General features: G+C 48.7%; 2 protein-coding genes and 2 long non-coding RNA genes across 9 annotated transcripts in view; all 4 read right to left on the bottom strand.

Annotated features, from left to right (window-relative positions):
* LOC311422596 overlaps positions 1–365 on the bottom strand; it is a 31,503-nt gene extending 31,138 nt beyond the window's left edge. The window contains exon 1 of the long non-coding RNA XR_014685427.1: positions 237–365. This is a non-coding gene — a long non-coding RNA (uncharacterized lncRNA). The remainder of the gene's footprint in view (positions 1–236) is intronic.
* Positions 366–1,060: 695 nt separating this feature from the next.
* Positions 1,061–2,847, bottom strand: BSX (brain specific homeobox; the record flags this gene model as incomplete). The annotated part of the gene is made up of 3 exons (XM_084495969.1): positions 1,061–1,306; positions 1,464–1,660; positions 2,580–2,847. 3 exons carry the CDS (start codon positions 2,845–2,847, stop codon positions 1,061–1,063), a joined length of 711 nt encoding a protein of 236 aa, XP_084352095.1.
* A 4,857-nt stretch (positions 2,848–7,704) lies between these two features.
* LOC311422599 lies at positions 7,705–20,691 on the bottom strand. 6 transcript variants are annotated; one of them, XR_014685431.1, is made up of 7 exons: positions 20,340–20,691; positions 18,585–18,704; positions 16,090–17,504; positions 15,908–16,024; positions 9,292–9,340; positions 9,124–9,191; positions 7,705–9,013 (listed from the first exon to the last, which is right to left on the bottom strand). It is a non-coding gene; the product is annotated as an uncharacterized lncRNA (long non-coding RNA). The 6 variants fall into 6 exon arrangements; XR_014685432.1 differs by having other exon boundaries at positions 7,705–7,914; positions 9,161–9,191; positions 18,585–18,771; positions 20,340–20,564; XR_014685433.1 differs by having other exon boundaries at positions 18,585–18,771; positions 20,340–20,564.
* A 1,269-nt stretch (positions 20,692–21,960) lies between these two features.
* On the bottom strand, positions 21,961–27,056 carry HSPA8 (heat shock protein family A (Hsp70) member 8). The gene is made up of 9 exons (XM_084495802.1): positions 26,911–27,056; positions 25,948–26,157; positions 25,272–25,477; positions 25,019–25,171; positions 24,374–24,929; positions 23,847–24,049; positions 23,383–23,581; positions 22,818–23,050; positions 21,961–22,422 (listed from the first exon to the last, which is right to left on the bottom strand). Exons 2-9 carry the CDS (start codon positions 26,150–26,152, stop codon positions 22,237–22,239), a joined length of 1,941 nt encoding a protein of 646 aa, XP_084351928.1. The 5' UTR covers positions 26,153–26,157; positions 26,911–27,056; the 3' UTR covers positions 21,961–22,236.

The following is a 27,056-nucleotide window of genomic DNA, read 5'->3' on the forward strand; positions in this document are numbered from 1 at the left end:
AAAAAATAAATAAATAATTAAATTTAAAAAAAAAAAAAAAAAAAAAAAAAAAAGGAAAGAAAGAAAGAAAAAGAGAGAAAAAAAATAAAAAGAAAAGAAAAAAAATAATAACTTAATGAGAGCCCGACGGAGCGCACCCGAGTTTGTGCCGAGGGAAGCCCCAGGAGGAGCGGGGCGCTTTCGCCGGCCGGCAGCTCACCCCAAGGGAGGAAAAAATTAAAAAATCCGTGAATTACCTGGAAATTAAAACCATTCCCCTGGCAGACAGGTAAAGGCAAAGCGAGCACGGGTGGTGACTGCAGTGCGGAGCCCGGGGAGGCGGTGGGGCAGGTGCAGGCGGGGAAAGGAGCAGAACCTAGAGCCAGGTCCGGGGCTCTTGGAGGGGAAAAAAAGATCCTGCAGGTGGTTCACACCTGGGAGCCGTGAAGAAATCACTCTGCCGGTGCCTCTTCCGAGCTGCAGGATATTTCTTGCTAGCTGGGAGCAGCCCTGGTGGGTCTGAGCTATTCCTGCTGCTCCCCCTCTTCCCTTTTCCCGGCTCGGAAGGAAAGCAAGGGTAACTTTTGGCTTACCTGGATCCCGGCAGGGCGTTTCTACAATTCTTTTGGCCAGCAAAACGCCTTCCCTGGAAGCTCTGCCCGGGCCCAAACCCGACCCACAGCGCTCCGGAGGGAGGCGGCGAGGTCCTATGGGGCTGGGGGCGGCACCCCCGGCCGCCGCTCCCGGTACCCTCGTTTTTTCCTTGGATAAACCGAGAAAAAGTCAGGGAACGGGGAAAAGTCCGATATTTCCAAGGGAAAGGAAAAATTAAATGGAAAGTTGCTTTTTAATTTTTTTTTTCTCCCCGCCAGGCTGAGGTTTGGGGCGGCGCTGGGGGTAGGTGGAGGCTCCGCAGAGCCCCCCGCTGCCTTCACCCCTGCGGGCAGGGGTCGTGCTGTATGGCCCCCCCTCCCCAAATCACCTCCTCCATCCAGGAACACCCTCCCTCCATCCCCCTGGGCTCCGGCACTACTGGAGGCTGAGGGGCGATTTGTGGGGTCGGGGCTGGGCGAAGCCGACCCTAGAGGCGGTGGGGGGCGGCCAGGAGGTCCCCCTCCTCCAGGATGTCCACCTCGTCCTCGGGGTCCTGCAGCAGGAAGGGGCCGGGGGGGCCCTTGCGGGGCTCGGCGCCGGCCCCCTCGGGCAGCTCGGGCTCGGGGGAGCTCTGCCCCCGGCTCTCCTCGCCCCCAGCCCCTTTGGGGTCGTCTTGGGTTTTCCGCAGCTGCTTTTTGTGCTTCATCCGCCGGTTCTGGAACCAGGTTTTCACCTGGGGGAGGAGAGCGCGAGGAGGATTTAAAAATAAAAATAAACAAAAATTCAAAATAAGCGTGGAAAAGAGAGAATAAAATAAAAAACGAAACGGGGAGGCTGCAGGGGGGAAGGGAGAGGTGCCAGCCTTGCCGGAGGCTGCTGCCTCCCCGTACCTGGGTCTCGGAGAGGCTGAGAGCCGTGGCCAGCTCCACCCGCTCGGGCGTGGAGAGGTAGCGCTGGATCTCGAAGCGCTTCTCCAGGCCGGAGAGCTGCGAGTCGGAGAAGACGGTGCGGGCTTTGCGGCGGCGGCAGTGCTTCCCGGGCAGCTCGGGGGCGGCGTGGGGCTGGAACAGGGCCGGCACCGGCACTCCTGGGGGGACACGCGGCGGACACCCGGGCTGCGGCCGGCCAGCCCGAGCCATCCCCGGAGGGCAGCGGAGGCTGGGGGGCGGCTTTCCCCGAGCCTCGTCCCCACCCGGCTATCGACATTTCGTTTTCTGGGGTCGTTTCACTGCTTTTTTATTATTTTTTTTTTAAATTTTATTTTTGTTGTTATTGTTGTTTCTCTTTTTATTTTTGCTCTGCCTAGCTGAGCGCATCGCTCCTGCTCAGCCCGCAGCCTCCCCGGCGCAGAGAGCGGGGCAGGAGGACGGGAGCCCTCCGTGAGATTAAACCCAAACGAAAAGCACCCAGGGCAAGGAGGGGGAGCCCTGAAAAAGGCCGGGATGGGGGCGGGCAGGGGCAGAGCGCTGCTCCGCGGCCACTCCGCTGCGCGACTCCGGCTGCCCGGCCAAAAAACTTCGCCGGGGTCTCTCCATCCCCAGCGGGGAACCGGCTTCGGGAAGGGGCTGCCCCCAGTCTCTCCCAGCATATCCCAGCATATCCCAGCATCTCCCAGCCCCGGAACGGCCCCAGCGGTGCTGTCGGAGATGGAAAAGTGAAGCCCGGTCTCCATCCGGAGTGGGCGATGCGAGGGGAAAAAAAAATAAAATGTTATCTCTCCAAAACTAAAGAAATAATTGAAAAACTAAAAAACGAACAGGCAGGAGATCCTGGGGTCGCCGAGCTCCGGATCTCGGCTAACCGAGGGAACGAAAAGCGGCAGCGCCGGGGGCTCCTCTCCCCGCTAACGAAGCCCCGGGGCTCCCCGAAACCGTCGGGCAGCGGGATGGGGACGGATCCGGAGCCCTGTGCCTCTTGTCCCCGCTGCTCCCGGGGCCGGGAGCTCCGTTCCCACCCGGCTCGACGGCAGAGCTCGGTGGGTGCCCCCTGCCCAGCGCCGCACTTACCCGAGGCGGTGAGGAAATAGGGGTGGTGGTGGTGATGCTCCGGCTTGTGCAGGGCAGGGTGCGGGTGAGGCGCCAGCAGGGTCGGGGTGGGCATCAGGGGGTACCCATAGTCCAAGAGGGGGACGCGGGAGGCCAAGGAGCCGGGGAAGTGCTCGGGGGGCACCTCCCGCAAGGGTTTGGGCTTGTGCAGCAGGATGTCCTCGATGAAGAAGGAGGTGGGCCGGGGCGCGGAGACGGGGTGCACGGGCGAGGTGAAGTTGAGGTTCATCGCCGCCGTCCCCTCGCTGGGCAGCGGGGAAGGGACGGAGCCGGGCTGCGCGCTGGTTGCCGCGGGGGAGAGGGCGGCCGGCTTGCGCGTCCCGGGACAAAGCAAAAGAAGCAAAACTAAGGGCGACGACAAACACACGAACAAACAAACAAATAATAATAATAAAAGAAAAAAGACCAGAAAAGGCCAAAAAAAAAAAAAAAAAAAAAAAAAAAAAAGATAAGAAATAATTCCCCCAGGCGGGAAGCGGCCGGGAAGCGCCGGGGGAGGCGAGGCGGCTGGCTTTGCGCTGCGCGGGGCGCTGCGCGCCTTTGAGGCGCAGGGCAGGGGCTCTCGGGCGGAGCAATGGTGGGAGGGGGCGGCCCCCCGGCCCCCCCCGGCCCTCCCCAGCCTCCGCGGAGGGGGCGCGGAACCACCGCGGGGCCGCGCATCCAGCCCCGTGCAGCGCGGCCGCCCCCAGCCCCTGCCCCAACGCCGGGCTTTGGGGAGTTTTCAGCCCCCGGGGGGCCTCTGGGGGTCGTTTCCCTTTACGTTTTTTATTTCCATTTGTTATTTTTTTTTTTTAATGTAGAATATTTTGGGGGGTGTTGCGCTTTCCCGAGCTGTCCCACGCTCCGCTCCCAACTTAGCCCCACGCACACACCTTGTGCCTTCCTGCCCGGGTTGTGTCCCAGCGGGTTTTGTTCCCATCCTTTCCCCATTCTGTGTTGTGCTAACACTTCTTTTCCTTTCTTTTTCTTTTTTTTCTTTTTTTTTTTTCGGTCTTTCCTCTGTTTGTCTTTTTTCCCCCCTAATCTGTAACATTCATTTCCCCGGAGTCAATTTGCTAAAATGAGGGTGATATACCACATCATAGCCGAGATAATTTCGCCTCGCATCTCAGAAAATTGCTCTAATTATTGATGTTAAACTCAGGGAAATTAAAAGAAGGCACTTCTCCTTCATCTCCTGATTTTAAGCTCTAATTTGTTGAAATCGAGTTGTCATCACAATTCCAATCACTACCGTTAATAGTAAAAGTGTTCTAATAGAGCCAGAATTCGCGCAACCCATGCTATTAGATAATTAAGAAAGATGTTAGAAAGGCAAGTGCTAATCCTTGGGCACACGGACAGCATTTCCATCTGATCCAGCAGGTAGAACAAATTAATTACCAGAATCAATTAGTCCTAAAAGTACAGTTCTCCAGGAAGTGTAAGCCGCGTCTTCCATATGGATGAGCTGGTAAATGGTAAATAGATGAGAGGAAAAAAAAAAAAAAAGAAAAAAAAAAAAACTTTAAAAGAATAGAAATGGCAATCGTCCTGTTTTAATGAAGCTGCAATTCGGAGCGCCCGACTTTTTCCGGCGGTGCCGGCTCCTCTCCGCGGCTGCCGGGCAGAACTGCGCGGTGCGCCGAGCGCCCGCCGGGCGCGGCCCCGATGCGCGCAGGATGCGCGCAAGGGGGGGCGGCAGCCCCCAGCTTCGGCAACCGGGGGAGCGGGGAAAAAGGATTTAGACTTCCTTCTATAAATGATGAAGGAATTATAATGCCGCGGTAGCTGTTAAAATACAGCTGCATCCACGTGTAGGTATAAATCTATCTGCATAAATATCTCTATAGATTTAGCTGTGCGACCGGGGGCATCTGTTGCACTTGGCCAAAAGTCACAAGCAGGGGAACCAGAGAGGGTTCCCAGGTAAATCCACCGGCGGCTGTGCTGGGTTTTTGTTTTTGTTTTGTGTGTGTGTTTTTGTTTGTTTGGTTGGTTGTGGGTTTGTTTTTTTTTTTTTTTGGTGCCTGCAGGCAACGCGTGTCACAGCCACGCACAGGCTTTGCTTTACACGTGCGTTGTCCCCATGCAGGAAGGCACTGGTGGGCTCCCCACACAACTTTATGTCATGAACAGACAGACAGACCGACACACAAGGTAGACAGACGGCCAGGAGGGTGCTGAGCAGGTGGGAGCAGGGACAGGGACAGGGATGAGGACACGGACAGGGATGGGAATAGGGACAGGGACAGATCCCCATCCCCCACAGCAATGTGTTTTGCTGTGTCCCCTCCCCTTTTAATATCAGGCCAGGATTTGGGCCGGCAGATTTGCAAACACACTGAGCTGACAACTTTCTCTGAGGAGCAAATGAGTAAGAAAATGAATTAACAGGATGAAGCGGGGCCAGCGCCCAGGCTGTTAATGGAGGGAGCGCAGCCAGGGGCGTGTAAGCCGCTTGACTGGCCATTTCATCAGCTGAGATTGCTTCTCCAGGAGGGCTGGGGCTTTACTCAACAGTTGTGTGTATAGAGAGAGAGATATTTTTCTTTAAAGAAGGTTCAAAACATTAAAGATGTGATACTTCAGGCAGATCAGGTCACAGCTTTAGCCTCTCCCCAGGATTTGGCCCCGGGGGGCCAAAAGCAGAGGCGATAGCGCTCTGCCTGCAGAAAAGTCCCCCTGAAGGAAGGTAACCCTAGGAAGGGAGAACCTCTGCACTGCAATCCCCACTACCAGCGATTTTCATGTAACTGCTTTATGGCTTTTTACACCAGGAACTGGGTGCTGGGCACCTCCAGGTGGTGGTGGCAGGGCGGTCTCTTCATCCCAAAAACCTTTTACCTTTTTTTCCCCTTTTGGCCCATTTTTACAGGTCCCCATGGTGACAGGTGTCCAGCAGCAGGGCTGTCACCCCTGCACTCCCAAACCCTCCTGGCAGCACCCTTGCTCCCCAGGGAGTAACCCCAGGATCACAGATTCACCCTTTTTCTCTCCTTGCAGACATACACACACAGGCAGGTGTTCCTCTGGGCTTTCATACACACGCATGATCCCGTTCACTGCCAAATTCACAGGTGCATCAGGTCTCCAGAGAGACCCCTCAGGACATCTCTTAACCTGAGCAGGGTCCCCCTTTGAGGCAGAAACAGCCCCAAACCTGGAGAGAGAGCAAGGCTCAGCTCAACCCAGGGGCTTTGTGCAAGGCAGGGAGAAGCAGCAGGGCCGGCTGCTTTACTCACCATATGTTTTTCTTCCTGGTGGGGGGACAGAATTCCTTCTTGGCACTGTGTTCTCACATCCTTCTCCAGATACCCTATGCTGTGTGCAACATCTCAGCCCACAGCTCCCAATGCTTCAGACCTCCTCCAGAGACACGAGTCTGTGCAACCAGGTAGCCACACTCCTGCAGAGCTCATTTGTTGTTTCTTCAATACAATAAAAGGATTTCTGCAGGCTTAAAGAGCTTTATAAACTTTGCTAGAAGTGATACACACCTATCCCCCCTATACATGTATACACACATGCACCTTTTATGATTTAGTAACATACACAAGTGCTGCACTTACACAGATGCCCGTTGCCATTATTTGCACACTTAAGATCATTTGAAGATATTATGAGAAAATTCTCCAGAGGAAACAGAAATTTATTTGACTTAAGTCTTAGTGGGACATTTAAAAGGTTGGTGTAGCTGCACTGATGTTAGCTTTATTCCAGTGCCTTGCATTAGGGATAAATTTGGTGCGATTTAAAAATACATGCACTTACCTTCCTGTGGCTCTTGAAGAGGTAGGGTAGCTTGGAAGCCCAGCCTTTTCATGCCTTTCAAGACAAATCCACTCAAAAAGGAAGGGTTAAATTAAAAACAGACAGCCTCACTATGATCAAAATGGGAGTCTGGCTGCGGGAAAGAGGTCTGAAGAGCTCGGTTTGAGTAGCCACACACAGCGCGGAGAGAGGGCCTTTGAACACGCCGCGTGGCTTAATGGAGAATGTTCCCTGTGTGATGCTTCAGGCAGGCATCCCACCCTGTGTCATGGGGTGCCTCTTCCTGGGGGCTCCCCGGGGGTGATGGTGTGGGGAAAAGCACTTTGGTGGCCCCCAGGAGCTTTCCCCATCCACATCCAGCCCGCCTGTGTCCTGGCCTTGCCATCACTGCAGGCCTCCAACACCTGCCTGGTGTGGGCCCAGCCATGCCTCCTACGTGCTGACATCGAGTCCCTGAGGATTTTTAAAATCCAGAGGAAAAGATGTGGTGTGAGAGCGTAGTTATAGACCAGAGGCCTGCTCAGCACCCTGGTTCTAGTGTGTCAGCCCGGCCTGCAGCAGCATTTTGCTGTTGGTAGCCCCAAAATGTGCCCTGACAGGGCCTGGGTTGGAGGCGGGATGGGTGGATCAGCCTTGAGGTCAAAATGCTTCAAACAAGCAGGCTTCAGGACTGCAAACGAGTGATGGGGATGATGGAGAGGGGGGAAGGAAGCAGAGTTGATTTCAACCCCCCAGCACCAGGAGGGACCCAGACAGGTCTTCAAAAGCTCAGGAGCACTGCCACCCCAAAACACATCGTCCTGCAGCCTGGGGACAGGCACATTCTCTTATTTATAGCCTAGATGAAGAAAAGAAGACAGAATGGGAAATAAAGAAATAATCAGACTTTTTTTTTTTTTTTTTTCCCCAAGATTTCCAATGCCACAATTAAAAAAAAATAAAAAATAAAAGTGTCTTTATCATCCTAACAGAATCACTGAATTTACCCACAAACAACATCACGGTAATTTCAGGGCTACAGGTCTGGGTTAGAAGCACAGGGGAGGGTAGAAGTGCTGCATGGGATCAGGGATTTTGTTCCTAAACCCAGAATTTTGTCTATGTACTGAAAATCTGCCTCATTATCTGATAATCCCAAATATTTTCTGATGACAGAGTACCTACATAAAGAGAATGAAAACACTGTCATCAACAGGTTAGGTCCCCCAGAGCAGTGACCCTTACTAGGAGCTAGAATCTGTTGAAACTGTTTAATTATCTGAAATCTGTATGCAACTTCATCAGCGTATTTGTACTACTCCAGAACACAGAAACTGGGAGGGAGATTTGGAAGTTTCCCAGGGACCTGCTTTCAATTAATCTTCTCTTCATTTGGTTTACATACCAATTCTTCCTCATCGTGTGTCCGACCCATGGGCATTGCTTACTCCCTCGAGGCGAAGGTGATTATTTCATCCACGACCATCTGTACTTTGGGATCTCCATTAATTCTTTGCTCTCAAAAAATCCATTCTCGATGCTGTTACCCCAGCTTTGCTGTTGCCTTTGGCACATTAATGCTCATTTATTTCCTTTCATTCAGGCTGTGTAACAATCATCTGCACAACTCAACGTTTTGATTCACCTTTTTGCACTAACGATTCAGAATCTCCCTTGTTTCCCTCGTCTCGTGGCATATGCACCTTGCACATCCTTGCTTTTAACCATCAGGGCAGGATAATCCTCCTTGTCCCTTTCTTATCCACTCAACCTTTATTTTACTCCCATTGTATTCCTACTGTTCTGTGTTTTTCCTCCAATTATTTGCCATACTCTTTCTGTAGCTCCAAATACCTCACAAAAACTTCGTATGCTTTTTCTACTTAAAGGAATACTTTGAATATATAATCCCAAGTCTGATCTCAGGCTGGCAAAAGTCAGGCATAACTTCTAAAAAATTTAATGGAGCACATAAATCTAAATGACGCAGGTGCTTTGATTTTTTTTTTTTTTTTCAATTCCATTCTTTAGTTTCCAACTTTAAAGTGTCTCATTCTGAAGTCTTAAAAAGCACACAAATGATGCACTTTGAGGTCAGAGAAAGCTATTATGGCCACCCAGCCTGACCTCCTGAATCACACAAGCCAGAGTTTCATCCTGTAACTCCCATATCAAACCATAAAAAATACCCGACCTAGGTAGCCAGTGGAATAAGAATACCGATTTTCTAACTCTTAAAGCTATGTTTGATCCATCTTGATGTATACACAGGAAATACTTGTATATAAATAGAGTGAATGAGCAGCTTTCTCTCTTCTCTACATCTCCAGCAAGCATCTCCACTCTTCTGTATTTATATTTTGACTAGCTCCATTGAAAATCTGGGACTATTTACAAACTCAGCACTAAGCTTTTTCAAATATGATTCAGCCTTCCGTTAAAAGATCGATCTCTTCTACACAGTAGATTTTACACGTCACTTAGGTCAAGTCTCAACCTCCTGGCTTAGTTTTTCCTCCTGGTTTTGATGCACAAATTGTTAAATCATCTCATGATGAGACACAAGATGCACACAAATGCCATGCATTACATGCATTTTGTACACTACGTGTCACACACACAGCGACAGTCGCAAACTGATGCTGCCTTAGCCGATCATTTTGCTAAAAGAAAAGAAATCAGGCTTTACTGAAAGATAATTAAACCTTCTTCTTTCATGTTTGCTCCAACCAGATTGCAAAACTAGTTGGACCTAGTTTACAAAAAAGATAACCTTTTTGATGATCAAAGGAAGAGATTGGTTCCATTACTTGCATTAGTCAGAGTTGTCTGTGCTGTGGCCTTCAGAATAAAGGGAGAAATGTACTTTAGAAAGATCTGAGTAACACACTTTACTCGAAACATTTTTGTATTATATTGCTTCTTGACTGTTTCAGCTTACTCTGTATCTGTGCACTTTATTTTAAGCACTCCAGAAGTGGATGACAGGTCTGGGGGAAAAAAAAAGATAGAATCTAGTCAGCGTCCAGCAAATGCATCTTCAAATAATGCTTTAAAACTGGAAATTACATTTTGAAATGGCATTTTGTACATTTCCAAGGATGAGGTATTCAAATGGCGATATGATGTAATATAATATTATCTAATGTTAAAAACTCTTTCTCACATTTCTCAATGTTATTTTAAATTGGAATTACTAAAATGCTCTAGGTCATGAAACATGAAATGATGTGGAAAGGTGCATCATAATAAATTACTGCAATAATTTTTGCATGATTTTTCCACACTTCAAAAATGCATTCAATTTATTTAGTTTATTGGATTCAGTCCAGCTCTTCCTTGTTCATTTTGGTATTTTAATATGATTTCCTGCTAAAAAGAAATAAAAATAAAAATAAAAAAAAAAAAGCTTGTACATCCTTCTCTAACTCTTCTTTGTCTGCTTACCACAGCAAGGTTTTAACATATCAGCCAGTTCCAATGAAGTTAGTTGGACAATTAGCGGTCTCAAACATACACTTTTCCAAAATGTTTCATAAACAGGTGGCTGAATGGAGGAGAGTAACTTCGTTAGTGCAGTGTGAGCTTAATTTCTGAGGCCACAGCAGGCCACCAACCTCGCTCTGTCTGCCTCCTGGGGGTCTGTGGGCAGCAAAAGCAAACGCCCAAAATTTCATTCATCGGAGGCTACCACAAGGACAGCAGTAGGTGAGAGAAACCCACCTGGCTTAGAAGCTGGAAGTGGTTCTTAATGCTGAAAGAAATCAGGGATCACCCTCCAGTCATTTCCCCCTGCTCCCAAAGAAGCCGTGGGGTGGGCAAGGGCAGCGGGGATGCTTTTGGCAAGGCATCTGAGCAAGCGAGGCCCCTCTAGGGGACACAGAGAGCCTGGCCAGGGATAGCCAGCAACAGGACAGAGTTTTAGCATCATCTTCAATCCTTTCTTAGGGCTGATAAGGGCTTTTACAGGAGGAACAGTAACTTTCTGGGAAATAGAACTGGATTGCAGCACCACTGTTGCTTCTTCCATGCATGCTAAAGGATCCCACAAATGGGCTAAAATCATTTGTGATAGCAAAAAGACTTGGGTATTACACGCTTTTCAAGACTTCTCTATTTTGGAAAAAAAAAATAATTAGAGAGTTAAGCATTTTTTTTTTAGAACAGGAGAAATGTTATGGAAAAATACAAAGACTCAGAAACATGCTATGATTGCTTATATATGGAACCGGTGAATTTTTTTTTTTTTTTCTGTTCTTGAATTAGCTTTCACTCGGCTAGCATTTTTAGTAATGAGCTATGGGGTTTCCTTTTCCATTAATATATTATCTGCTCTTCAAAGCTAACATTAGAAATTATCAGTATAATGTAATCACAAGATTCACCGATGCAAAGAAAGCATTAGTTCTCTGCCAAAAATCTGCTTTTGTTTTCTTTTGACTTCAGTGGGATCAAGACCTGGCATTCATCAGCCTACAGCCGTCTTTGCAAATTAGTTTGCCATTTGTTATTACACATGGAAAATTAAACCTAGAAGTCCAACAGGTCAAGAGCCATAAGCTTGAATGAAGGAAAACAGCAGCACAATTATGGGAAACAACATATCATACAAAATGTCCTCAAAGCTAAGGGGGGATTTTAGAATGTTATAAGCTCGAGCATCTTTCTGACGAGGTCCCAAATATGATAGGGGTGCAGGCACACGTTTGCGTGCTTGTCCGTGCATTTCTGTCCAACTGAGATCAGTACTTGAGTTTCAAAATAAGTGCAAAAAGGAGAATTTTCCAGTTTGTGTCCTCTGGCAAATGCAATTTCCCTCCCAACACACATTAAATTCATTTAGCCTAGTGCATTTTTAATAGACATTATTCATCTATTACCTTAATGAGCTTGTGGTGAAAGCATATTGCCTCCCAATTTTAACAAAAGCAGTCTAATATTGCTGCAGCTTTTTCCCCTTTTGCCTTCTAAGGCAGAAGCACGGAGGGGGGAAGAAAAAAAGCTATAGAGACAGATAAGGTTTTTATTCTGTGTCACAACACTACATTAAGAATAAAACCTTCCACTTAAACACTTAAATGAAAACATCAAGAAACTAATTTACCATTTGTAACCACATGATTTAAGTAGGAGCAGCTTTAATTTTCTTCCCATTTTCCTCATATTCAATGTGAGCCCACATTAGATTTCACTGGCTCAAATCACAACACTTAAAGCCACTTTCATTTTCTTTTTGATTAAATAATTGAAATTCCTGTCACTGCCTGCACTTTAGTAGCACACAAATTTTATGTGTAAAGATAAATACTCTCTTTCTCCTTTCCCTGCCTGTGGGCTTTTTTTTTTTTTTTTTTTTTTCAGTTTAATCTTAAAAGCAGGCAAGGTTTAGTTTATTGATGGTTCCATAAAATGGATCAGTACTCCATTCACCTATTTCGTGGAATTATACCGCTCCCATTAAGTGATTGTTTGGAGAAATTATGGAAAGCCATCTTCTCTAATTTAGCTGTCATCGTTGTTAGGTTATTGCTATCCAATCCTAAAAGGACAGGAAGCAGAGTTACTCGTGTGCTCTTCCCTCTCCCACATGCGCATCCATTAATGCCCGAAGCCTTGATTTTTATTTAAGTATTTGTTTCAATTAGGGTAACAAGTTTTCTTAATGTTCCCTGATAAGTGACTCTGACAAAATCCTAGGCGCTGCCTTGCCACTTGGCTCGCTCACCCTGCAGCTCCCGCTGCCTGCGATCAGAGGGGTTTGAACGTGGTTTTGGCACAAGCTCAGGCACCTACTTCCTTTATCTAAATGTCAAAGGATTGTGCAAATCTCAACGTACCACCCCATAGCAGGTCTGGGGACACAAAGAGGAGACAGAACCTGGCTGGGGCCACACCAGGACCTCGCAGTTTGAGCCTGCAGCCCAACAGCATCACTGTTGACTGAACAAGGGTTCAGGCATAAATCCATCTAGAACCAGCTCCCTGAAGAGACACACGTGGTTATTTCCCAACAGGAAGCTTTGTGCTGTTGCACTGCTGTGAGTTCTCCCCTAATCTGGCACTTTGGCTTGTCCGGGGCAATGCTCACAGAGCACAGAGGCACTCACAGCATCACACAGGAGAGGAGGCTACCAGGAGGGGTCAGGAGGAGAGGGAAGATTTCTTCCTTCCGCAGCAGCAAAAATAAGAAGGGCAACGTGTGTTGCCTCCCGAGTAAGCTTTTTACTGCCAGGAAATAATAGAGAGCATGGGCAGACGTGGCCTGACATGGAAACAGGCTTTGGGGACGTGCCTGCTCTCAGCCAGCACAACTGGAGCTCCAGAGGCAGACACCGCCGAGCACAAGGGAGCCTTGCACACCAAGAGGGAGGTTTGGGCCTTGCTCTAAGTCAAGCCAGATTATAAAACTGTTAAATTTAGGGTGATAAAACCACCCAGATGCTAGTCCGGTCATACAAACAGCTCTGCCTTAAGACATGCCAGCAGCAACACGCGCCTATTTTCTTAAGAGGAAAAGTCAGTATATTTTTACAATTCCTATAGCAATATCTTACTTCTGACCTCACACCCTGACCAAAGAACCAATAACTTCAAATTTTGGATGAAGACCTTTGAGAAAGACCTATGAGCTTCAAAGGGTGTGGGGGCTTCCTATCTGTATCTCCCAGCCTCACGAAAGATGCTGTCTGCCACTACCAACCCACCAAGCTTGCCTCATCAGGCAAAAAGAGGCAAATTTTATTTTCATGTAGCGTGTCAACCTCCTTCCAAACAATTTAGAAGCCTTCCTGGTATTCTTGAATATACATTTTCAAATTATAAAGCAAAAAAAAAAAAAAGAATTTCGGAAGAAAATTTGCCACCAGCACTTGCAAGTAAGTTAGGTCCAGGAGTTAGGGACCTTTCTGTGACAGAGGTCAGCCACAGCTTTTGATTCTGAAAGGAGAACCAAGAAACAGAAGAAAAACATCTTTGTTCCTGCCCCTGCGTTTCCTCTAACTATTCACCCTAGAGGACATTGTTACCATATAATAACTGGGCATGTCAGAACCAATTAGGCAACTAATAATAAAGCAGATGCTGCTATTGTGAAGACGATGCAGTGAAAGTATGGGTATAGGAAGGCCCTTGGTGCAGCCCGGGCTAAGCAGATATGATGCTAATTGAATTCTTGCTGGCAATTTTTCACCCCTAAATGAACAAGAAAGAGAGGAATCTTGGAGTCTCATCTGTTTAGCTTGTGAACAGGAAAATGTTTTCAAGCCCAGCAAATGAGCAACCTAATCCACAGGGATGCTAGCAGGAGGGGTTTCTTTAAAAACTGACATGTCCCTAAATCCTGGAGTCTTGAATATGGATTGTGCCCTGCTCCCAAAGAGGAGCAGGAGCCAGGGACTTGGTTATTTTGCTTAAGGAAACTGAGCAGGGCTCTACTTTTTCCTTGCTTAGAAGCTGGAGATCCCACAGAGGGAGTGAGAGGGCTTTTCACACTGCTTGAAGGGGGCGCTCCCAGGGCTTTTAGGAGGCTCCGATGGCACCAATAGTTCAAATACAATCAGAAGAAGGACTTTAATTCGGGTCCCTGGGCACCCGAATCAGAAACTACCACTCTCCATGCCCCTGTACTGCTACCCTACACCCAGAATCCTGCCTCCTGCCACGTCTGTCCCCATTTTCTCCCCAAGTCTGCTGGGAAAAGGGACATCCAGCTCAGAGCCTGGCCGTCAGCTGCCCCCAAAGTGGACTGGAGTCCCCCAAGTCCAGGGAGACCTTTCCTGGAGGTTTGGGTGCCAGTTTGTGAATTAAGCCTTACCAAACCAAAGGCAAAGGCTCCCAGATTTTAACATGGACTGAAACCCAAATTCCAGGGTTAAACCTGCCAGGGGGTATTTTTTGGCAAATATCCTTGCTTTTGTTGCTCCTGCCACAAAAGAAGTGATTTCTCCACCTCACAGTTATCAACAAGCAATTAAGTCTCTTCCAGTAACCCTACGCTGAGAAGGGCTTTTAAATTAAAATATTTTCCATTCGATTTTGTTAGCTGCTAAATGAAGATAGGGAGAAACAGGCTAATTACAGCTATCCTAATTAAGCTCCTACAATAACCCATAATTACAGCATATTTATCACCTTTGTGTCGGACACTTTAACCTGTTGTGGTTTGTAATCAGCATGTCTGCGTTGGGGGCTGGAGGCTGACATCTTCTCTCCCCTGGCAGGGCGAAATTTTTGATTGAAAGTGCGGAAACAAACTCTCTGCTCGTGAAACTGTAATTAGGGTAATTTGGGAGGCTGCATCAGCAGCAGCGAGGCCAGGTTAGGAAGCTGGGCTGGATGGTGGGCACGCTGGGTGACCCCACAAACAAACGTGGCCTGGTCGGGGGTGAGAGGAGGTGGGACCAGCACCAGCCTCCAGCTGAGCCTCAGTTTCCCCAGGTGAAGAAAAGTGATGGGCAGGGAGATGGGGCACCCACAGCCTGCCCAGGGAAGGGAAAAAGGAAAAGGAAAGGGAAAAGGGAAAGGCCATGCTGCCAGATTCTGCCTCGCTGTAGGTGGAGGCCGGCCAAGCCCTGTGCCGTGACCCTTCTCTTTCTCCCCTCTGCCTCTTGCTCTCCCCCCCAGGAGCCAGGCCGCTTCTGGGCTCTTTCTGCCCAATTTTAGGGGGCTATGGGGATGGGGACCCATCCCAGGGGCATGGGGCAACAAAAAACATCCAAGAAAAAAAGCCAAGACAAATGAGGGGTGCAGCCTGGCACCAAACAACCCTGCCTTCATGGAAATACTCAGAGGAAGGCAAAAAGAAATTTGTTAAATCACACCTAAATCGTGTTCTGAAATAAAGGGCACCCGGCGCTGCCCACACTTATGAGGCCATTCAGAGCTGATTTATCGCCTGAGACCACAGAGACAAAATCAAGCCATTACAACCTTTTAAAAGCTTTCTTGCAACAAACTAAAAATATCCATTGCTGACAGATGCAGGCTGTCAATAAGGAATTTAAGAACTCAGTATGAAGAGTGGAAAGAGTGCAAAGTCTTGATAAACATCTCAAATTGGGTCTTACTCAGTGGGAAACAAGTAGTTTATATTGGTAATTGTAAAGGGCATTTTACATTGAGTCAATTAAATGAAAATCTTTTAAACCCTTTTTAAAAAGAGACCTTTTTAAGTTAACAGGTGATTTTAATTGGAACCATGGGACTTGCATCACAGGAGGTGGGTTGGGTCTTTTTGTTGAGGATTTTTTTTGGAAGCATTAAATATAGGGGAAAATCGATACACTTCCATCAGCATCTGAACTCCTAGAGTCTTGCAAGTTGAATAGTGAAACTAAGCAAGAATCACGGTTTGCTCCGGTTTTGCCAGGGGGGTTTCTAGCAATTAAACACGTTTCCATCATGACTCCTTAGTTGTGAAAGATGCAGGAGAATTTCCTAATACCCTAAGTTATATCCTAATATATCCCAATATCCTAAGTTATATTCTAAATTGTTGTTAGTCAGAATCTTTGCCATAACCTACTGTAAAATAGGATACATTTTCAGAGATGATTTACCTTCAGAGAAGATTTCAAACATCCCAGCTGACAGGAACAACAGCAGGAATTGCGTTTATTTCACATATTTCACATTGCAATTCCTTTTCTTCCTTCTTCACAACCACAAAGCCTGCTCTGTAAAAGAGACCAACTTGAGCAAAACCCTTCCCTCCAAAGCAAGCGCCACCTCCAGCAATCGCCTGTTGAATTCCTGTGGTTTCCATTGCCCTGCACTTCACAAAATCAAGCACTGTGTGTCCTACAAAGCCACCAGCACCTAACCAGGACCAGGCAAGGCAGCAACACGTGTTCCCTGGGTGAAGATGTGAAGTTGCCCCTTGGCAGAGCCAGGGAGGCACCTGTTAATTGCATCAACCTGCGCCTCCCCGCCCCCTGCAAATTGTCTCAGGGCTGCAGCCTTTGAGTCTCACCCCAAAAAGCCAAAGGGAAATGCCCCATGTAGCTAATAGGGGCAGGGAGCCCTGAGCACGCAGGATGCAGCCTGGCAGGGAAATGGGTTGGCAAAAAAGACAGCAAATGCAGCAAGCAACCTGATGGTAGATTTCTTGAAAATGGTTGCATGAAAACTCATCTTTTTGACAAAAACAAAAAAAAAAACAAAGCCTTTGATGGCATTCCCTTTTGCTAGCTCTAAACAGCTGCTGCCTGGGAATTTGAACGTGTCCATTAAGGAGCTGGTACCGGAGGCTGCCCGGTGGGTGCGGTATGGGGGCAGAAAGCTGCTCCTGCAGTTGGGCAAGGGCCTGGTGGAGAAACCCCTGCCCCTCTGCTGGTCCCAAGGAACTTGTGCTTGCTGCTGGCGTTGGGTGGAAGAAAAATGCCAGGGGAAAATCAAGAAGTTGCCCGGGGGAGTGCATGGAAGGAGGGAGCAAAGGCAGCTTGGGGTGTTTTGTTGTGCTCTTTGCAAGATACAAGGGGTTCCCGAAAGCAGCCCCAAAGGTGTGCCCAGTGTTACCCCTCACAGCTGAGGTGTGCAGCCCCTAGAAGAAGTGTTTAGGCCTCCTGGGTCTAGAAAAAGCCTGGAGCAGTGGCCAGGCTGAGTGGGGGGCACCCTGAGCTCCCTGCTGTCCCATCTCTCCCTCCCCAAACCTTAGGATGGAGTCAGGAGGCCAAGAAGGCTGAAGAAGTCAGGCATCATCACGAGTTTATGGACTTTTCAGAAGTGATCAGGTCCTGGGAAATGTGAAAGCCCCCCGACAAGTGTCAAAAGAGCAAATATCTCCTGCCATGGAGCTGCAGCCTCTTACAAACAGCCAGAAGAAGTCAGAGAGAGATTTAGAAGGGGCCAAAACGCTCCAAGTGACCGCCGGGGGTGGTTTTGTAGCCCCTGCCCTTCCACAGCCTTGCAGTGAGTTGCACACACCTTGTTCCCAAAAAGCCAGCGGGTGGGGAAACTGAGGCACAGCTGCATGGCAGCAGCCTCCCTCGGCACCTCTCTCTGTGGAATTGGTGTGCTTCTGCCCGGCACCAGGCGATCAGTCTGCGGGTGTGAAGTTACGGAGCGGGAGATCCAATCTCCAGCACGCCTCCAGCCCTGCTCCAGTCCTATCCGAAAGGGTAAGTGTTCTGCATCTTCTTCCGTGCCTGCAACAATCTAGACAAATAGGCTTTTAAATTAAGCAGTGATTTGGAATATAAGTGAGTGCATTTAAGCTGCTAAGAGATGGAAAGATCCTAATGGCTGAAATATTTGTCATATCACAAATAAACTGGCTGTATCGGGAGCTACTAATATAACTAATTTTTACCAAATCCTTCACTGCTCTGTGATAGAAAATGAGGTCAGCACAGGTTGAGGCAACATAAAATGAGCAGCTGCTGGAAGGCAGCACAGAATACTGATAAAGGACTCTGCACAAACTGTATCGCCTGCCCACAGAAAAAAGGAATCAGTTTGTTCAAATTAAGATATAGCTTTTCCAGAGCATCCAGGGTTTTAATGAAAAGGTGCCAATGAACACAGGCTCTCAATGGATCCTGAATACAAATGCATGCCGAGGTGCTGCCTCAGAGCCTCCCTATCCCCCTAGGACCCCATTTCCCCCAGTTTTTCCACATTTTTAATGGTGAGGGCTGCGTGACTTTGAAGGCACTTGGGCATGGGAGAGGGCAGAAGCAGTGATGGGAAGCCCTGGGACCTTTACAGCTCCTTGGATTCCTGCAGAGCTTTCCAGCTATGGGATTCAGACCCTCCCCAGAACCACCTGGTCCCTTGGGTGCCCGCAGAAGGACACGAGGTGTCCCTGGCTGCCACTGGCCAAGTAGGGTGCAGCCGTACTGCGGTGACATGAGAAAAACGGCATCATTGTTCTCATTGTCCTAAAAAGAACCTGGAATTATTTGCAAGGGGAATGGCATAAAAAGTATCAGGACTTCTTTGAGAGGCTAATGGCCTCCCTCTCTTCCAGGCAGGAGCTTTGAACAAGGGGAGGATTTCGTTCTTAAGAATTGGCCCTTTCCATCCCTAAACCTCACATGAAAAGCATGTAGGTCCATTTTAGCAATGGGGAAACCAAGGCATGGGGACACCGAGGCACAGAACGCCCCCCAGAAGGGCAGAGACTGAGGCTGATCATGCTCCTTCCCTCCCCATCAGCAAATTGTGTGACTCCACCGTGGCACCAGCAGCTCAGGGAGGGGACCGGGCTGTCCGTGCTGGCATGGGGTCACTCACCTTGCTGCCATCCCAGCTATAAGCCCCCTCCCAGAGCTCCCAGTCTGGCGTTGGGAGAGCGGCTCTGCTGGGATCGATGCACTGAGAGCCGCGGCGGGGGAACGGGGGCCACTTGGGAGCCTCAGACAATTTAAGAAAAATGAGATCAACATGGATTAACAATAAAACTCCGAGCGCGCCGCAGTTCCTAAATGGAACGGGAGAAGGGTTCATATTTGATAACCATTAAATGGTTTAATGAAATAATTATAACTCAGACTCCTGAGCCCAGCCACAATCAATACCTATGAGCTCTAAGCAACAGCATGAGCCAAGTTCTGCCATTTTCACAGTGCTCCCCAGCAGGCAGAGTGTGTGACTATAAATGCGATTGACAGTAAAGTTGCATTAAAACATCCCCATCAAGGGCAATAATAGATTAAAGGCTACTGAGGCACTGCAGTTGGCTGGTCAATATGCTTTATTTTCTGCATCACCCCCAATTTTGCCACCCTCCCGCATACTATTAGTGTGAGTCGATTTGCTGTCAATGACCAGCCCTGGCAAAAGATGCATTAATGCACGCTCACAAAAGAAGTGCGCATGGCATTATCACTTCACTCGCTTTCAAATTACAGCCTAATGCTGTCTCCAGGCAGCTTGTGACACGTTAACACTATGTGCGATTTGTTGGGATGGGGCTAAATATTTCATGTCTAAAGATTTCATCAGAGATTTGATGACAGAAATAAACTACCGCCCGCTGGGAAATCATTCCCAATAATAGAATTAAGCATTGCTGGAAAAGCAACAGGAAAGGAACGATGCTGGCGTGGGGTAGCGGAGGAAGAGCTGCAGGGAGGGCAGCTAATTAAAGGCAGTGTTATTAATAAATCCAGTGCAGGGGCAGAAACTCCCAACCAGGTGTCTGTACCTTGCTCCAGACACCAGGTTTGGCTGCTCCGTTGTTGTTTTGGCGTGCCAAGGAACCTGACACGATACACAAACCACAGGAGGATGTGCCCAGAGCTTTGCTTTATTTCCTGCTGGGTCTGGTAAAAGAGACCCGAGTGCTCCCAGCCCTCGAGCCCAGGCAAATGCTGGCCCAAGGATCCGACACGAGAGCCGACGTTCGGCACTGACTTAGGTGCACAGCTCGAAGGCAGCAAACCCATTAATCCTCGCTTGCTCGAGGCCCCAGGACCTCTGCATTGACTGCCTCCTCCAGCAATCGCTCCTGCCTTTCAGCCTGAACAAAACAGCCACGGAGTCAATCGTGTGATGAACAAACAGGCACTTGACCAAGGAGAGGAGACAAGTACTGAGGCTCGGCGCTGAGCTGCTGCTTGGTCTCCTGGTGTAGCTGTGGTTTGCTTTTGCAGCAGGCCCACCTACAGCAGCAATTTCAAGTCAGAGCTCTGGTTTGTGCCCACCCCTCACACCCAGCGTGGCCAGCACCAAACACTCAGCTCCCCCGCAGCTTAAAAACTTAGGTTTAATTGCAAAACCTGCGAGCGTTTAACCCCAATAAAGTCTTTTAATAGTGCTTTCTCCTTCAAGAAACTGTGAAAGCTTCTTCAGATCTCCCTTTCTTTGCATTTTGCAGTGCGTGTAGGAAATAAGCTGAGCCTGGCTCCCACAGCACGAGACACTTGGGAAAGGAAAGATCTCATTTACCCTGCTGAGTGCACCCAAGCAGACCTCAGAGCCTGTAAAACCAAAATCCTCACACCAATTCCTGTCCCGTGAGCTGGCTGTGCAGCGTGCTTGTGTTACCTGCAAGAGTCTTGAAGTTTCCTCCTCCTCAGCAGAGCCAAATTCAGCCTCTGTTGCTGAAGTACCAAGTAAAAACCTTCCCTTCTGCCTATTTACCAGGAGATTTTAAAAGCATTTTGCGGGATTTCATTCAGTCCCCCTGGAAAGCTGGTGATTTTGGGAGGTTTTGCAGGCATCTGCTGACATCTGGTGGCTGAAACCCACCAAGGCACCCCGGGTAACCAGGCTCACTGCGCCCTCCCCACCTGCTCTTCATGCAAACCCTAATTAATCCCCACCTAAAATGTGTCCAGGTGATGGAGTTTCACGCTAATCAGAGAGCTCTGTGCTCTTCCCCCCTACTTTGTAGGCGAGGTTAATTAGTATATCAATTAATCCTCAATTATTATTAGATTTTAATTGCCTACCGATTATTTTTAAGGACTGCAGGTGCGCCCCAATGAGAATTGCCACTCCTCGGAGCAAACTTCACCTGGAGCAGCGCCGCTGGCACCGAGAGCAGGAAAATGAGCGTGAGGTGTGGCAGCAGAGCTGACAGGGACATCAGGGCCAACACCCAGATCCCGCAGCGCCTTCCTTGTGTATTATCAACATCAGCCTCCCTTTTGCTAGCCTGCCAAGCCCAAAAGGGATCAGAAATGTGAAGAGGAAGATGCCTGCTCTGCCCCATGGAGCCTCGTGCCTTTTAGAAGGGGAAGAGGAGCGTTGTCACTCAAGAACCTAGTTAAAAGATCATCAGTACTGAAGGATACAGCCCTGAACCCCACCAGTTATACGAGGATGCACAATAAAACCAGTCTAGAAGTAACTGACTTGGGCTTTCCTTATCCCGCTCTTTGTCACCCCCGGCCCTGATCTGACTCATGGAGGCAGCACAAAGCCACCTCCCAGCCCAGCCGCCACTTCTCTAAATGATAAACAGCCCCACGACTTCCCCCAAGGAGTGGGGGTTGGGGAGCTTTGAGCTGAGAAATGCATAAAAAATCAGATTTTCTTTTTTTTTTCTATCTATAAAGGAAAAAAGGACTTTTGCTGCTGTGGGTTGGGTATAAGCAGGCTCTGAAAATAATTCTTGAAATGCTGCCAGACTTTCTGTGAGCTTTGTGCCTTGCAGCCATCACGCAAACCCACACACAGGTGAGTTGTCTCCTCAGGTGGTGTAGCACCACACAACACCCACTTCCACACCTACCCCACCCAGCTCCAGCCCACCTGTGGCCATCTACCACTCATTTCAGGCTGGCCACTCCTTTCTACAGCTGGGAGATGAAAAACTGAACCAGAAAATGTGATACTTATTTCACCTACAGTTTTAGGATGGTGCAGTTCCATAGCCTTTGAAGATACAGTTAACTCATGCTTTCCTGTAGCTCATGGGGCTTTGTACCAGCCTTGAACTTGGGAAAGAACATCAGCGCTACCAATTGTGTCTGGTTTCTAACTCACTCTGGAGCTACAAAAGTGGTTTAGGGAAGTCTTTGAACTTTTTTTTTTTAAACACTCTTACACCTCAAGCTAGAGAAAAACTCTTTTCTAGTTGCATGCATAAACTGACCAACTTTATTGCCCCAGCTGTTTTGCCACCCACAGCAGTATGAAAGAATTCAGCGAAGCTTTGTGATGCCCATTAAATAGTTTTTATTCCTTAGGACATGAATTGCATTTCCACTTGTTTACAGTACTGTAAAGTGCAATGGTATTAATCTCCGCTCCTGTGCACATGTTCAAGTATTTAAAATGCCCAGAAAATTTATTTCTTTATTTTTACAGCAGCTCAGTTATGGAGTTGTAATCTGGCAATACACCCAGATGTGCCTACAGGTTTGGGTCCTTCACTCTGACCCCCAGCAGGGGCTCTCCAACACTAACTGCTAGTGGAATGCACTTCCCAGCATCTTTAATCCACCTCCTCGATGGTTGGTCCAGAAGAAGCCCCACCAGATGGAGGAGCTCCGCCACCAGGGAAGCCCCCAGGCATTCCTCCGGGCATCCCTCCTGCGCTCTGGTACAGCTTGGTGATGATGGGGTTGCACACCTTCTCCAGCTCCTTCTGCTGGTGCTCGAACTCCTCCTTCTCAGCCGTCTGAAAGAGAAAAGAGAACTCAGCACCCGCTGCTCTCACCATACCCAAGGCATCCAGTGCCAGTTTAACAGCCCCATCTGAACAAGCTCACCCTTCACACCTCCACCACAGTAGGTGGCAGAGTATTTCTGCTTTAAGTCTAACTTTGAGTCTTACATACTACAGAAGATTGTTATTTGTCAACTAGCTAGCCTGAATGAGGAGGAAGAGAATGTTTATGCTCACTAGCTGTGGTCGCTCAGACATCCAAGGAAGGTACTTGGACTAACACGAGTCTTTCGACTTCTAGTGGAAACTACGAATGGCTTTGGAAACACTTTCATCACTGCAACCATTAATTCTCTTCCACCTGAGCATTCTTTGTAGCTAGCACTGACTTGAGCAGCACAACGTACCTGGTTCTTGTCCAGCCAGTTGATGATTTCATTGCATTTGTCCAGGATTTTCTGTTTGTCCTCATCAGAGATCTTGCCCTGGAGCTTCTCATCTTCAACAGTAGCCTTCATGTTGAACGCATAGGACTCCAGGGAGTTCTTAGAGGACACTTTGTCACGCTGCTTCTCATCTTCTGCTTTGTATTTCTCTGCTTCCTGAACCATCCGCTCAATGTCTTCCTTGCTCAACCGGCCTGCAGAACACAGGAGACATTTCACATCATTTTTGGTGGAGAATTAACAACCTGCTGCGTGTTTATGTTACAACTTCTGCAGTTACCCAAGTTTACTTGATCGTGTAGGCAGTGTAAGAGAGCATGGATTTATCAGGTGCCCTTATTTCACACCACTGCATGGGCTTTGAGATTTTTACAGCCCTAAAAATCAAGGGCTGTGTGGCTGACTTTACATTCAAGTTCTGATAAAGCTGGCAAGTGCATTAATAGATTTTATAAAGCTCTGAAAGCTTTGACATCACTGCAGGCAGCTTACCAGTCTCCTACCCCAAGAAACATGCGGTGCTTACCTTTGTCATTTGTTATCGTGATCTTGTTCTCCTTGCCAGTGCTCTTATCCACAGCAGACACATTCAGGATGCCATTGGCATCGATATCAAAGGTTACTTCAATCTGAGGTACACCTCTGGGAGCAGGGGGAATACCGGTCAGCTCGAACTTGCCCAGCAAGTTGTTGTCCTTGGTCATCGCACGTTCCCCTTCATACACCTGGGGGGAGAAGCAGCAGATGCATCAGATTTGTCCACATCGAGTTGTGATAGGAGCTTAGCTAGCCCGTCACTCGGTCGCTCAGACATCCAAGGAAGGTACTTGGACCAACATCAGTCTTTCGACTTCTGGTGGAAACTACGAATGGCTTTGGAATCACCTTCATCATTGCAACCATGTAAATAGTTAGTTCCCGTAACAAATTAACTACCCGGAATTCTGACAGGGTTTTAGGACGGAGTGCACCTTGGGGTTGCTCGCCTACCTGGATCAGCACACCAGGCTGGTTGTCAGAGTACGTAGTGAACGTCTGTGTCTGCTTGGTGGGGATGGTGGTGTTCCGCTTGATCAGGACTGTCATGACACCTCCGGCAGTCTCAATACCAAGAGACAGGGGAGTCACATCCAGCAGGAGCAGATCCTGGACGTTCTCGGACTTGTCTCCAGACAGAATAGCAGCTTGAACAGCTGAGGAAAGAAAAAGAGACATTAGGAGCCTTGGAAGGAATGAGCCACATGCTGTAGTAACCCCTATTACTCGCTCAGACATCCAAGGAAGGTTTTTGGCCATCATTAGTAGACTTCTGGTGGAAACTACGAATGGCTTTGGAACCTGATTCATCATTGCAAGTCGAAGTAACTTTACTGCTGAGAAGCAGCACCAATTCCAGCACATCTAGCACCCGCACCACTACTGCTGAGACATTAGCTCATGCAGTGCCCAGTTTACTGGGAACCCCACCCCATTATATTGGCATGGAGAACAGAGATTAAGTTGTGACAATTGATTACCTGCACCATAAGCTACAGCTTCATCGGGATTGATGCTCTTGTTCAGCTCTTTGCCATTGAAGAAATCCTGCAGGAGTTTCTGGATCTTTGGGATACGAGTGGAGCCACCGACCAGCACGATGTCGTGGATCTGAGATTTGTCTAGCTTGGCATCCCGCAGGGCCTTCTCTACGGGATCCAGGGTGCCACGGAACAGGTCGGCGTTCAGCTCTTCAAAGCGAGCTCTGGTGATGGATGTGTAGAAGTCAATGCCCTCATAGAGAGAATCGATTTCGATACTGGCCTGCGTGCTGGACGACAGGGTACGCTTCGCACGTTCGCACGCAGTGCGAAGGCGACGAACTGCTCTCTTGTTCTCACTGATGTCTTTCTTGTGCTTGCGCTTGAACTCAGCGATGAAGTGGTTGACCATGCGGTTGTCAAAGTCTTCTCCACCCAGGTGAGTGTCACCTGCAGTGGATTTCACCTCAAAGATGCCATCTTCAATAGTCAGAATGGACACATCGAAGGTGCCACCTCCAAGGTCAAAGATAAGGACGTTCCTTTCAGCACCGACCTGAAAGAGAATTCATTTTTCACAATTTGTTTTCTACCACTAGGTTAGCAGGTTTAGTAGTTCCAGAGACCTGTCAGATCACAGCATACCTTCTTGTCCAGACCATAGGCTATAGCAGCTGCTGTCGGCTCATTGATAATTCGCAGCACGTTGAGCCCTGCAATGGTTCCAGCATCTTTTGTGGCCTGGCGCTGGGAGTCGTTGAAATAGGCTGGTACAGTGACCACAGCATTAGTAACAGTCTGGGGAAAAAAAAGCAAGCAAAAACATTTAGTTTTAGATGTTGATGACCTCATATATCCAGAACAATTTGTTAGATTTGGTTTAAGTTCTGTGCCTTACCTTCCCAAGATATGCTTCTGCAATTTCCTTCATTTTGGTTAAAACCATGGAAGAAATTTCTTCTGGGTAGAAGCTCTTTGTCTCTCCTTTGTATTCCACCTGCACTTTTGGTCTGCCAGCATCATTCACCACAGTGAAAGGCCAGTGCTTCATATCAGACTGGACAACAGAATCATCAAATCTACGCCCAATCAACCGTTTTGCATCTGGAAAAGTCAGTGGAAGATATTGAAGAATTTCATTCACAGCACAGAAACATCAGTTTCATCCTAGAATAACTGCACAAAACCCTCTAAAGCCATACTTTATCTGGAATTACGACATTGCCAAAATCTCCAGCTAAGACCTCAAACTGCTTGCTATGAGATGTAGACTTGTGTCAGCCAACGCAGCAATGCTACAGCTGCCACACAGTAAGCTAAAGTAGAGGCTATGTACCACTTGGTAACTCAGTCACAGCCACCTAACACTGGTCACCAAAAAGCTGTCTGCAGAAAGGCAAGTCTGACTTCAGAGCATGGTATGAACTTGGCCATTCTTAACTCTGTTTTCCTATTTTGACTAAAACACAAGTTTTTAAGCTTAAGAGAAATCACAACCTCTGCTATAAATCAACAGCTAACACTGACTATCACACGTGTAAGATCTCTACACACAAATTTTGCAGCCTTCTTACCAAAGACTGTGTTGGTTGGATTCATTGCAACTTGATTCTTTGCAGCATCGCCAATCAACCTCTCTGTGTCTGTGAAGGCGACATAGCTCGGCGTGGTCCGGTTCCCCTGGTCATTGGCAATGATCTCCACCTTCCCATGTTGGAACACACCAACACAGGAGTAGGTGGTGCCAAGATCGATTCCGACAGCTGGTCCCTTCGACATCTTGTCTGGAAAGATAGAAGGAAATGGAAGGTATGATTAACGGCTTATATTGCTCATCTGCACATTCCGTTGCTGATTTGAATAAAAGTTCTCCAAAAATTATTTACTAGGTGTGAAGACTTTCTTCTTATTTCTCTTTTTGTTGAAGTCTGCTATTCAGCGCGCGCGGCCGAGGCATTTAAAACGCCCGGGTGCCGGCGCCTAGCCACGCGGTGCGGCCACATGGCCGCGGACTCCATTTCCCATCATGCCCCGCCCCTCGGGGATCACGTGGCGCCCGCCGCCATTTTGGGCGCGGGGAAGCGGCCCCTCCGCCGCGCGTGGGCCGAGCTTGGCAGCCCGCGGGGCCTGGCGCAGCCCCAACCTCGCTGCGACGGGAACGCGGCTGGGGGGAGGGGGAACGGAGCCAGCCCAGAGCCCTCAGGGGCCCAACAGCGAGTCCTGCTCCCCCATTCCCCATGGGACCGCGGAGATCACCCCGGGAACCTGCACCCCCTTTTCCCCAGCCCCATTTCAAGAAAACCGATGCGGAGCCACCACTAGCAGCGGACAGGGAAAGCGGAATCAACGGAGCGCCGCTCTGCGGAACCGCTTCTCCCCCCACAAAGCGGGTTCAGACCGCAGCGGCCAGGCCCCGCTCCCCCGCGTCCCGCTCCTCGGCCACCCCAGCGCCCTGCCGCGTTCCCCACAAAGCGCTGCTTCCCCCCCGGCCTCCCCCAAGCCCCTCAGACCCCCCTTCGAGCCCCCGCCCCCGTTACCTGAGCAGCGCGGGCGGCAGCTGGCGCGCACGGGAACTGCGCTGTTGGCGAGTGTCTGCTGAATGAGAGCGCTCGGCGCCCACCCCGCCGCCTTTATATACCCCCGCAGAACCTTCCAGAAGGGCCCGCCCCTTTTCTCGGCCCCA

Source organism: Aythya ferina (genome assembly GCF_964211825.1).
Source record: "Aythya ferina genome assembly, chromosome: 22".
Taxonomy (NCBI): Eukaryota; Metazoa; Chordata; class Aves; order Anseriformes; family Anatidae; genus Aythya; species Aythya ferina.